The sequence below is a fragment of the Genypterus blacodes genome, unplaced genomic scaffold (assembly GCF_046128005.1).
Source record: "Genypterus blacodes isolate CSIRO-AG114 ecotype Tasmania unplaced genomic scaffold, CSIRO-AGI_Gbla_v1 ptg000526l_1, whole genome shotgun sequence".
NCBI classification, from domain to species: Eukaryota; Metazoa; Chordata; class Actinopteri; order Ophidiiformes; family Ophidiidae; genus Genypterus; species Genypterus blacodes.
The window spans coordinates 27,501-37,500 of NW_027467280.1; the positions used below are offsets into that span (position 1 = coordinate 27,501).

Sequence of the window (10,000 nt, forward strand, 5' to 3'; positions counted from 1 at the left end):
CGCCCCCCTCGGGCAGGAGGCCTCGCACGGCCTTCACCGCCGAGCAGATCGGCAGCCTGGAGAAGGCCTTCAAACGCAACGCTTACCTGGGAACCGAAGACAAAGCTGAGCTCTGCAGGAAGCTCAACCTGGCTGACAAACAGGTGAGGCTCCGCCCGCTTTGACTTCCTCACAGGACCTGAGTCTGGTCTTTGAGATCACAGAGAACTTACAAGTAGAAATGTGCGGTGCATTCAGGGACAGCTGGTTTCTCTCAAACCTTTTGTGTGCCGCTCCTTTGCCTGATCGTTCTTCTTCCTCCCTCAGATCCGTAACTGGTTCCAGAACCGTCGGATGAAACTGAAGCGGACGGTGCAGGACGCCCTGGCTCACGCCTGTCAGGCGAGCGTGGCCTCTCAGTTCCTGCATTACCCCGAGCTGCAGGCGTTCAGGCCCGGGCCCCACAGCAGGTACCATCAGTCAGCCCACGAAGGGCCCGCCGCCGTCTATCCGCTAGGCCTGCAGTTCAGCTCCTCTCTGCCCGCCGCCCCCACGCTGCCCCTGGACTCCTTCTACCAGTACAGCAGCCTGCCAGGTGTGGCGCTGCCCTCCGCCCCCTCTCAGGTCTTAGGGTCCTACCCCACGTTTCCTCAGTATTACTGAAACCCCTCAGACTGGCCTTTGACCCTGACAGGAGCCGCCGGTGCTGTGAGTTTTGGGCTCTGTCAGGGTGATGTGCAATACTGTGACGTGTGTGTGTGTGTGTGTGTGTGTGTGTGTATGTGTGTGTGGCTCTGATTGTTGTCTGTTGTATCGTTGTGTTCTATTTAAATGTGCATCCTGGAATGTTTCAGTTTGAAATAAAGTCAGTAAATACAAAAACCTGTCACATTGCTTTGGATCAGTATCTGTTCAACCATCTGTGCGCCACAGAGAACATGACGTCATGCAGAGGAGAAGAAGAATAGAAAACCTTAAAAACATAAAGAGAAGACTTGACTGTATTTAGTCTCTGCTGCCATCTAGTGGTGACTCCTCCTTCCTCACCTCTATGTTCTTTTATACAGATAGAAGGTATAATGTCATACATGTGGAATGTAAACGTGTTATCCGTCACACGGACCCGTTTGTTAACATGTTGTGATCTATAGTAGTGTAACATGTCAGCAGGTCATACACGTGTCAAAGTGCAGTTTGTCCCTATTTTATATTTAAAGCTGTAAATACAAATTGGAGGCGGAAAATGTTTGTAAAAGTGAGAAAGAATGTTCTTCTGTGAGCGAGCAGAGAAACAAACGTGACGGAAACGTGGATCAGAGTATCGGGTAAGGCACATTCCTGCTGGCTGCATGACGTCACACAAGCAGCTGCACGCACAACTAAAAGAGTGAAGAAGAACGAGCCGGAGTCTGAACCAATCACACGCGAGAGGCCGTGACTGACAACATCGGTGGACCAATTGGAACGCGGCAAGCGCGAGCACTCGGTGGAAGTGGCAAATGCGTGGACCAATGAAAACGCAACCGGAGGCGTTGCCTGGGCGACCGGGGAAGGTCGCGCGCGCGCCGCTGCGCGCACGCAGAAAGCAGCGGGGCAGAGCCGAATGGTGGAGCTGAAGATGGCGGATGGAGACAGCGGGAGTGAGCGAGGTGGAAGCAGCGGGGGAGGCGGCGGCGGCGGCGGCGGCGGAGGCTTCCAGCACCTCCACCGGGACCAGGAGACCCAGGAGCTGGCGTCCAAGCGCCTCGACATCCAGAACAAGCGCTTCTACCTGGATGTCAAGCAGAACAGCAAGGGCAGGTTCATCAAAATCGCAGAGGTCGGGGCCGGAGGCTCCAAGAGCCGCCTGACGCTGTCGCTGTCAGTGGCGGCCGAGCTGCGGGACTACCTCGGGGACTTCATCGAGCACTACGCCCAGCTGGGGCCCAGCAGCCCGGAGCAGATCGCCCAGGCCGCTGCGGGAGAGGATGGCGGCCCCCGGCGGGCGCTCAAGAGCGAGTTTCTGGTCCGGGAGAACCGCAAGTACTACCTGGACCTGAAGGAGAACCAGCGGGGGAGGTTCCTGCGGATCCGTCAGACCGTTAACCGGGGCCCCGGGTTCGGAGTCGGGTAAGGTTGGAGGTTCGACATGACGACCTATCCTGTCAAGCGATCAGTGTTGTGATGTGAAAACTTTGAGCTCCGGTCCTCAAACTAACTACAGAGGGTCCAGTAGCGGGCCGGGCCTGGTTCTCGTCTGGTGTCCGCCCACACGAGGCCCCTCTGGGTTCTTGTCCTTCTGAGGGAGTTTAGTGATGAAGATGTGGCAGCTCTTCATCAAGCTATCAGATGTTTGCTCTCTAATGAAACACATGGAGCTCCTGTTTCCTTGGCCTGTTGGGGCACCTGAATGTAGCATTGATCTCTCTGTCTCTGTCTCTCTCTGTCTCTCTCTCTCTCTCTCTCTCTCTCTCTCTCACAGAGTGGGCGGCCCAGCAGGAGGCATGCAGGCGGGTCAGACCATCGCCCTGCCGGCTCAGGGGCTGATTGAGTTCAGAGACGCTCTTGCTAAGCTCATCGATGACTACGGTGGAGACGAGGAGGAGCTGGCGGGGGGGCACGGGGCGGCGGGTCTGGGCGAGCTTCCTGAGGGGACGTCCATCACGGTCGACTCCAAACGATTCTTTTTCGATGTGGGGTCCAACAAGTACGGAGTGTTCCTGCGGGTGAGCGAGGTGAAGCCCAGCTACAGGAACTCCATCACCGTCCCCTTCAAAGCCTGGAGCAAGTTTGGAGGAGCCTTCAGCAGATACGCCGAGGAGATGAAGGAGATCCAGGAGAGGCAGAGGGACAAAGGGTACGAGCAGAGAGACGAGCAGAGAGACGAGTCTGAGGGAGACGACGGGGACGACGACTGAGAGCCTGTCTGATGAAGATGATGACGAGCAGATCTGCTGAAGAGGAGCAGAGGACATGAGTCAGGCTGAGGGGGGGGGGAGGGGGGGTGAGGGGGCCGGGTTAGAGTGTGTGTGAAGTCATGAGGAGGGAAAGAGAACAAAGTGTGTTTGTCACTGAAGTCTTTCCTGTTTGAATCAAAGTTTATATTTAAGGAGGAGGAGGGGAGGGAGTGTGTATGTCAAAGTGAAGAGGAGCTGTGACCCCTGACCCCGTGTGGCTCACTGCAGGTGGTCTCTAGGCAACACGTCCTCCTGCTGCAGCAGCTGGTGATGAAGGGCGGGGCTGCCTTCATCATCACTCATCAGGTGATGAGGAAGGACGAGCTGACAGTGAGGCTGCAGCCAGAAGAGTGAGAACACGTGAAGAACATACTAACATCAGGGCCCACTCAGACCTGAAGAGACGTGTGTGTGTGTGTGTGTGTGTGTGTGTGTGTGTGTGTGTGTGTGTGTGTGTGTGTGTGTGTGTGTGTGTGTGTGTGTGTGTGTGTGTGTGTGTGTGTGTGTGTGTGTGTGTGTGTGTGTGTGTGTGTGTGTGTGTGTGTGTGTGTGTGTGTGTGTGTGTGTGTGTGTGTGTGTGTGTGTGTGTGTGTGTGTGTGTGTGTGTGTGTGTGTGTGTGTGTGTGTGTGTGTGTGTGTGTGTGTGAGTGAGTGAGTGAGTGAGTGAGTGAGTGAGTGAGTGAGTGAGTGAGTGAGTGAGTGAGTGAGTGAGTGAGTGAGTGAGTGAGTGAGTGAGTGAGTGAGTGAGTGAGTGAGTGAGTGAGTGAGTGAGTGAGTGAGTGAGTGAGTGAGTGAGTCACACTGTTACACACTGTGGGGTCCAAATGTGGGGCGAGTGTTTCTCCCATCAGCCCCTGCTGTCACAGTGTCTAGACAGGTGACAGACAGGTCAGACACAGACACATCACAGACAGGTCAGACACACAGACAGGTCAGACACACAGACAGGTCAGACACAGACACATCACAGACAGGTCAGACACAGACAGGTCAGACACACAGACAGGTCAGACACAGACAGGTCAGAGAAGTGTTGAAGTTTATCAAAAAGAGAAAGATTACTGAACAAACCAGCAGAGATATTTTGAATACTTATAGAGAAATGAAGCTCAGAGTAAAAAGCTTCTTCAACAAAAGGATTTTTTATTTTCACTCTTGTTTTTAAAGTGAAACTTGAACTGCGTGAATTAAAACGGCTTTGAATCAAAGAACCTGAGAGTCTGTCTGCCTCTGTACGTCTGTCTCCACCTGTCTGTCTCTGTCTCCACCTGTCTGTCTCCACACGTCTGTCTCCACCTGTCTGTCTCCACATGTCTGTCTCCACCTGTCTGTCTCTGTCTCCACCTGTCTGTCTCCACACGTCTGTCTCCACCTGTCTGTCTCTGTCTCCACCTGTCTGTCTCTACACATCTGTCTCTGTCTCCACCTGTCTGTCTCTGTCTCCACCTGTCTGTCTCCACACGTCTGTCTCCACCTGTCTGTCTCTGTCTCCACCTGTCTGTCTCTCTCTGCCTCCCTTCCTTCATATTTGTGGACTGAACCCAAACCTAGCTGGTGACGTCACCTCTACACCTGAGGAGGGGGGGGGGCTCAGTTCCCCAATGTAGTGAGGAGGAGCAGCTGTGTGTGTGTGTGCTGACAGAGCACACAGGCTATTAATGTGACACACACACACACATTCCTGGGGAAGGAGTCAGCTGTGCAGAGAGAGAGAGAGAGAGAGAGAGAGAGAGAGAGAGAGCTCCCTCTATATTTAGCTTCTGTTGCCATGTGCCCAGAATGTGCGAGAGAGAGAGAGAGAGACACACACACACACACACACACACACACACACACACACACACACACACACACACACACACACACACACACACACACACACACACACACACACACACACACACACACACACACACACACACACACACACACACACACACACACACACACACACACACACACACGCCCCCTCACAGCCAATCAGTCTTCACAGATTGTAGCTCTAGCTTGATGCTCCTTCGTCTTCATCATCCAAAGACAAATGAATCAACAGGACGGCTCGTTGGAGTTTAACTGTTTACTTAACAAATTAGAAATGATACAGCAAAATAAGAAATGTTCACAGTTACAAAAGTAAGAGTGAAGGAGAGAGAGAGCATGGAGACACGTGACCCGTGTAAACGTGTAAACATGTGACCCGTGTACACACGTGACATGACCCCTAACCCCCAAATCTCTCCCGGGCCCTTGCAGGTGAATGAAAAGTGTTTCTCTCTTTCTTTCTTCTTCGTTGGTATGAATGAGATGTTGTAGCTGCTGACCTGTCACAGGTCGGGGGCGGGGCTTCCTGTAGTGGTGAGCAATGTTCCCTCTAAACTGCGCGCTTGCGCAATCGCGCACTACTCGCACATTCTCAGCGCACAAGAAAATCTATGCTGCGCATAAAATAAAATTCAACATAAACTGTAAATGAATTAGACCAATAACCTTTTTCTCTGTAACTCAGTGAGTGACAGGTGTCACTTACGCTACACGATGATTGCGGACAGCACCCCCCCCCCTCAGATGTTGCTCACAGTGGTCCTCAGTGTGCTCAAGGAGCTTGTGTGTTTGCCCAGACACATGACAAATTACAGGGAACATTGGTGGTGAGGCTCCTCTGTGTGAAGGTGTTGGGCCTTCACACAGAGACTTCGTTGAACTTGAAGGTGGTGCAGCGAGTGGCCCGCTCCTGACACATCTCCACCGGCTGGTTCTCCTCCTCAGGGGAGGTGCTGATGAACCAGCCGCTGCACCCAACAGACTCAAAGCTGGTCAGGGACACCGCCACCTCCCCCTTTTTAAACAGGAAACGCTTCAGGCTTGTGTCGGTGTTCACCGCCTTTAGCTTCTCCGCACTGCACTGCTGAGGAAACACAAACACAAACACAAACACAGACACAGACACAAACACAAACACAAACACAGACACAAACACAAACACAAACACAGACACAGACACAGACACAAACACAAACACAAACACAGACACAAACACAAACACAAACACAGACACAAACACAAACACAAACACAAATCAGCTTCTAACCTGGCCTGAGGTTTAAGCTGCTGCAGTTTCTGAATGTTGCTCTGAGGTTTACAACCAGACGGCCGTGAGTCGGCCTCCACAGATCCTGCTGGTTCAGTGTGTGTGTGTGTGTGTGTGTGTGTTTACCTCGAGCTTGAAGACAGCTTTGTCATTATCCATAGAGCAGGAAAAGTACCAGTTACTGTTCTGGATCGATAGAGCAACAGTAACAACTGCATCAGGACTGTGAGTGCGGTATCGAGACAAGACGAACGAGACTGGAGAGAGAGAGAGACAGCGACAGAGACAGAGAGAGAGACAGAGAGAGAGACAGAGATAGAGACAGAGACAGAGAGAGAGAGAGAGAGAGAGAGATATCACAGGACCTTGAGGTTAGCTTCGGTTAGCTTCAATTAGCTTCAGTCCTCTCCTCTCCTTCTAGTCTCTTACAGCTGAGTGTTGTCTTCAGTTAAACAGATGATGTCATCAAATCCTAAAATATTGCGGATCTCTGTTCTTCCCTCCCATCCCGCCTCCCTACCTGCTCCTCTTCCTCACTGTGCTGCGTCTACGTGTCAGGTGGGTGTGTTTATGTGTCAGGTGGGCGTGTTTATGTGTCAGGTGGGCGTGTTTATGTGTCAGGTGGGTGTGGTTACGTGTCAGGTGGGTGTGGTTATGTGTCAGGTGGGTGTGGTTATGTGTCAGGTGGGCGTGTTTACGTGTCAGGTGGGTGTGTTTATGTGTCAGGTGGGCGTGTTTATGTGTCAGGTGGGCGTGTTTATGTGTCAGGTGGGTGTGGTTATGTGTCAGGTGGGTGTGGTTATGTGTCAGGTGGGCGTGATTATGTGTCAGGTGGGCGTGTTTACGTGTCAGGTGGGCGTGTTTATGTGTCAGGTGGGTGTGGTTATGTGTCAGGTGGGCGTGATTATGTGTCAGGTGGGCGTGTTTACGTGTCAGGTGGGCGTGTTTATGTGTCAGGTGGGTGTGGTTATGTGTCAGGTGGGCGTGATTATGTGTCAGGTGGGCGTGTTTACGTGTCAGGTGGGTGTGTTTATGTGTCAGGTGGGCGTTTTTATGTGTCAGGTGGGCGTGTTTACGTGTCAGGTGGGCGTGTTTACGTGTCAGGTGGGTTTGTACATGTCAGGTGGGCGTGTTTACGTGTCAGGTGGGTTTGTACGTGTCAGGTGGGCGTGTTTACGTGTCAGGTGGGTTTGTACGTGTCAGGTGGGTGTGTGTACGTGTCAGGTGGGTGTGTTTACATTTCTGGTGGGCGTGTTTATGTGTCAGGTGGGCGTGTTTATGTGTCAGGTGGGCGTGTTTATGTGTCAGGTGGGCGTGTCAGGTGGGTGTGTTTACGTTTCCGGTGGTCGTGTCCTCCCTTCAGGGTGATGGCCTGCAGCATGAAGCCTTCTGGTGACTTCACGATGTCCTTCTGTTGTCCGTCACAGAGCTGGAAGCGCCTCTGTCGCCCCAGGGAGACGCTGTGGGCCTGGTCTATGACCAGCTCTGTGAGGAGGAGCCAGATGAAAATGTTTGATTGCTTCCCTGAGATAATCAATCAGTGTGCTGTGGTGATCTTCATCACAGCTGAGCGTGTTGTTGGTACCTTCGACCAGGCTCTCCAGGATCACACTGCACACCTCCTCATCACTTCTGGCCAGGCTCAGCTTCTTCTTCATCTTGCCGAGCGCCACCACCAGGTGAGCCACACACTGCAGGCTGGGGGGCTTCCGGCTCAGACGCAGCTCCACATCCTGGCTCAGCCTGAAGCTCCTCGTCCCAGCATGCACCTGGGCACACGCCCGCCCACCCACACCCACACACACACACACACATGCACATACAGAGACACGCACACACACACACACACACACAGGTTTACACTCTCATAATCTCATCATGTGACCATCTGCTCATGCGTCTTCACGGTGGTGTCTTACCGTGGTCTCCCAGCACGGGGGCGCTGTTGTGCTCTTATCCACGTCAGGCCTGAATACAAAACAGATTAATATGAATCTGTTCAATGTTTACACCGTCAATAATCAATAGGATCAATAATCAGATCTATTTATGAGCAAAGCCTCAAGACTCAGAGTATGTCTGCCTGCCTGCCTGCCTGTCGGTCTGTCGGTCTGTCAGTCTGTCAGTCTGTCTGTCTGTCGTTGGTTCGTTCTCTCGCTGTGATGGTGAGAGCGTCACACACACACACACACACACAACCCTGTGTGTGTGTGTGTGTGTGTGTGTGAGGCAGGATGGTGATGTAAACAAACCTCACACAGCCTCCAGACGCACAGAGAGCAGACGGAGCCGATCAGATCATTCAGTGTAGATGATAGATTGATCACTTACCCGTCCTGAGCATCAGCCAGATCAAAGTCACTCATGTTCTCCTGTGAGCTTCTGTGGCCTCAGCTGGAGCGTTTCCTCTTTATACTCCTCTGTACGCCCACTTCCTCCTCAGAGGTCCTGCAGCCGCGGGCGGGGGAAGGCCGCTCTGTCCCGCTCTACATGTGGGACAGCTGTGAGTAACCACAGCAACACCTGTGTGACGTCATTTAGCCCTCATGCAGTGGAAAGTCTGTGGAAACTCCTCAGGGAGGAACGTGTGTGTGAGACGCTCCACTACCACAACCAGCCCGCTGTGTGTGTGTGTGTGTGTGTGTGTGTGTGTGTGTGTGTGTGTGTGTGTGTGTGTGTGAGTGAGTGAGTGAGTGAGTTTTCACCTGTGGTTTGGTTGCTGTCACTCATACTGAGACGTGTTGTGCATCATGTTGTTTCCTGTCTGCGGTCATGCAGCTTCCCTTGCTTCTCTACGATCACCAGGTGACTGACATGTAAACGTCACATTGATGTGTGAACAGAGCAGCAGAGAGGCGGAGGGGTCAGGGGTCAGCCGGCCCACTTCTCAAGTCTGACCTCTCTCTGTCGCCATGGTAACTCATGCTGGTCCAGAGCAGCAGATGGCTGAAATGTCAAGCTCCGCCTCCTGACCAATCACCTGCTTGGGACCACAGCGTCTGTCTGGTTTCAGGGTTTCACTGTTAAACAAAGGAACGACTTTAACTGTTTGTGTCCGAGCTCAGGATCCAAACCAGGAGGCTCTGATCCACACGAGTCCACGGTCTGGAAGAGGGGGAGGATCTTTACTGATGAAGGCAAGTCCTCATTTAATGATGACGATGATGAAGAAACAGGGGCGCAGGTTCTGCTCCGGCCGGCTCGATCTAGGATGAGCTCACTTGTGGGGTCAAGCTGGACTCTTGGGTTGCAGGTTTGGGTCCCGGGCTCAGCTGGTGATCCGGCTCTGATCTGAGCGGAGGTCGTGACCCCGCCGTCTACTTTCACTTCTGAAATCACGACTGGTTTGGTCACATGGCACCAGAGCAGGAAGTCAAACTACTTCCTTCATGTTCACTCTCAGCTTCTTCTTCTTCTTCACCACTGCCAACAACTTCTCACAAACTTTGGGGCGTTTCTTTTCCTCAACATCTGGATGTCTGAACACATCTGCACCTCTTAGGACTTCAGGAGTGGAACAACAAAGAATAAGGAAACGTGTCGCTGCGGTCAGCGCGCGCACACACACACACACACACACACACACACACACACACACACACCTCAGCTATATGACAGACAGGTGAGAAACATCAGCTGAGGTGTGACTCCCATCAGCCAATCAAACGCTCTGACCGCAGTGTGGCCACAGCTGGTCGGCCAAGCTGAGATAAACACATGACCACATGTTTGTGTAACACTGTTAGTTTAATCAAACCGGGTCGCCACAGGCGCCGTCATCAGCTGGAGGCGCCCTCTGCTGGAGCAGCGCTGCGTCTGCATGTAAAGAGTCAAAGTGTCTGCAGGGACCAACCATCACTCTCAGGGTCCCATGACTCATCAGAAAGTGGAGAGCAGGGTCGTAGGATTCACACCTCCTCCAAGGCTGAACAGCAGCCCAGTTGTTACTGTGTCCTTCCTCCTGCAGTCAGACTGTAGACCTGCTCCCAGTGACCAC

General features: G+C 52.8%; 4 protein-coding genes and 2 long non-coding RNA genes across 7 annotated transcripts in view; 3 read left to right on the forward strand and 3 right to left on the reverse strand.

Moving 5' to 3' along the window:
- ved (ventrally expressed dharma/bozozok antagonist) overlaps positions 1 to 898 on the forward strand; it is a 1,422-nt gene extending 524 nt beyond the window's left edge. The window contains exons 2-3 of the mRNA XM_076140198.1: positions 1 to 143; positions 307 to 898. The exon at positions 1 to 143 is cut by the window's left edge and continues 117 nt beyond it. Of these exons, the coding sequence (XP_075996313.1) occupies positions 1 to 143; positions 307 to 642 (479 nt within the window). The 3' untranslated portion in view covers positions 643 to 898. The remainder of the gene's footprint in view (positions 144 to 306) is intronic.
- A 648-nt stretch (positions 899 to 1,546) lies between these two features.
- purbb (purine-rich element binding protein Bb) lies at positions 1,547 to 3,303 on the forward strand. The gene is made up of 2 exons (XM_076140194.1): positions 1,547 to 2,088; positions 2,441 to 3,303. The coding sequence occupies exons 1-2, from the start codon at positions 1,583 to 1,585 to the stop codon at positions 2,874 to 2,876; spliced, it is 942 nt and encodes a 313-aa protein (XP_075996309.1). The 5' UTR covers positions 1,547 to 1,582; the 3' UTR covers positions 2,877 to 3,303.
- Positions 3,304 to 3,756: 453 nt separating this feature from the next.
- Positions 3,757 to 4,126, forward strand: LOC142990410 (uncharacterized). Its single transcript, XR_012960784.1, has 2 exons — positions 3,757 to 3,803; positions 3,860 to 4,126. It is a non-coding gene; the product is annotated as an uncharacterized LOC142990410 (long non-coding RNA).
- Positions 4,084 to 4,419, reverse strand: LOC142990411 (uncharacterized). The gene is made up of 3 exons (XR_012960785.1): positions 4,362 to 4,419; positions 4,260 to 4,301; positions 4,084 to 4,163 (listed from the first exon to the last, which is right to left on the reverse strand). It is a non-coding gene; the product is annotated as an uncharacterized LOC142990411 (long non-coding RNA).
- Positions 4,420 to 5,403: 984 nt separating this feature from the next.
- Positions 5,404 to 8,648, reverse strand: il1b (interleukin 1, beta). Of its 2 annotated transcripts, none has more exons than XM_076140196.1 (6): positions 8,335 to 8,648; positions 7,923 to 7,971; positions 7,589 to 7,772; positions 7,339 to 7,488; positions 6,130 to 6,260; positions 5,404 to 5,817 (listed from the first exon to the last, which is right to left on the reverse strand). In XM_076140196.1, the coding sequence occupies exons 1-6, from the start codon at positions 8,367 to 8,369 to the stop codon at positions 5,596 to 5,598; spliced, it is 771 nt and encodes a 256-aa protein (XP_075996311.1). In that variant the 5' UTR covers positions 8,370 to 8,648; the 3' UTR covers positions 5,404 to 5,595. The 2 variants fall into 2 exon arrangements, with proteins under 2 accessions (XP_075996311.1, XP_075996310.1); XM_076140195.1 differs by having other exon boundaries at positions 5,404 to 5,820; positions 8,335 to 8,643.
- Positions 8,649 to 9,717: 1,069 nt separating this feature from the next.
- The window catches only part of cnnm3 (cyclin and CBS domain divalent metal cation transport mediator 3), a 7,820-nt gene continuing 7,537 nt past the window's right edge, over positions 9,718 to 10,000 (reverse strand). Inside the window, exon 11 of the mRNA XM_076140193.1 lies at positions 9,718 to 10,000. This exon is cut by the window's right edge and continues 776 nt beyond it. The gene's annotated coding sequence lies outside the window, so the exon portion shown is untranslated.

What these genes read in the sequence shown, in the direction of transcription:
- purbb (XM_076140194.1), top strand. Translation starts at nt 1,583, where the DNA reads ATGGTGGAGCTGAAGATGGCGGATGGAGACAGCGGGAGTGAGCGAGGT. An exon ending in GGCCCCGGGTTCGGAGTCGG is followed by an intron (nt 2,089 to 2,440) that starts GTAAGGTTGGAG and finishes TCTCTCTCACAG; the next exon opens with AGTGGGCGGCCCAGCAGGAG.
- il1b (XM_076140195.1), bottom strand. Translation starts at nt 8,369, where the DNA reads ATGAGTGACTTTGATCTGGCTGATGCTCAGGACGG. An exon ending in CTGGCTGATGCTCAGGACGG is followed by an intron (nt 7,972 to 8,334) that starts GTAAGTGATCAA and finishes TTTTGTATTCAG; the next exon opens with GCCTGACGTGGATAAGAGCA. An exon ending in CCTGGAGAGCCTGGTCGAAG is followed by an intron (nt 7,489 to 7,588) that starts GTACCAACAACA and finishes TCCTCCTCACAG; the next exon opens with AGCTGGTCATAGACCAGGCC.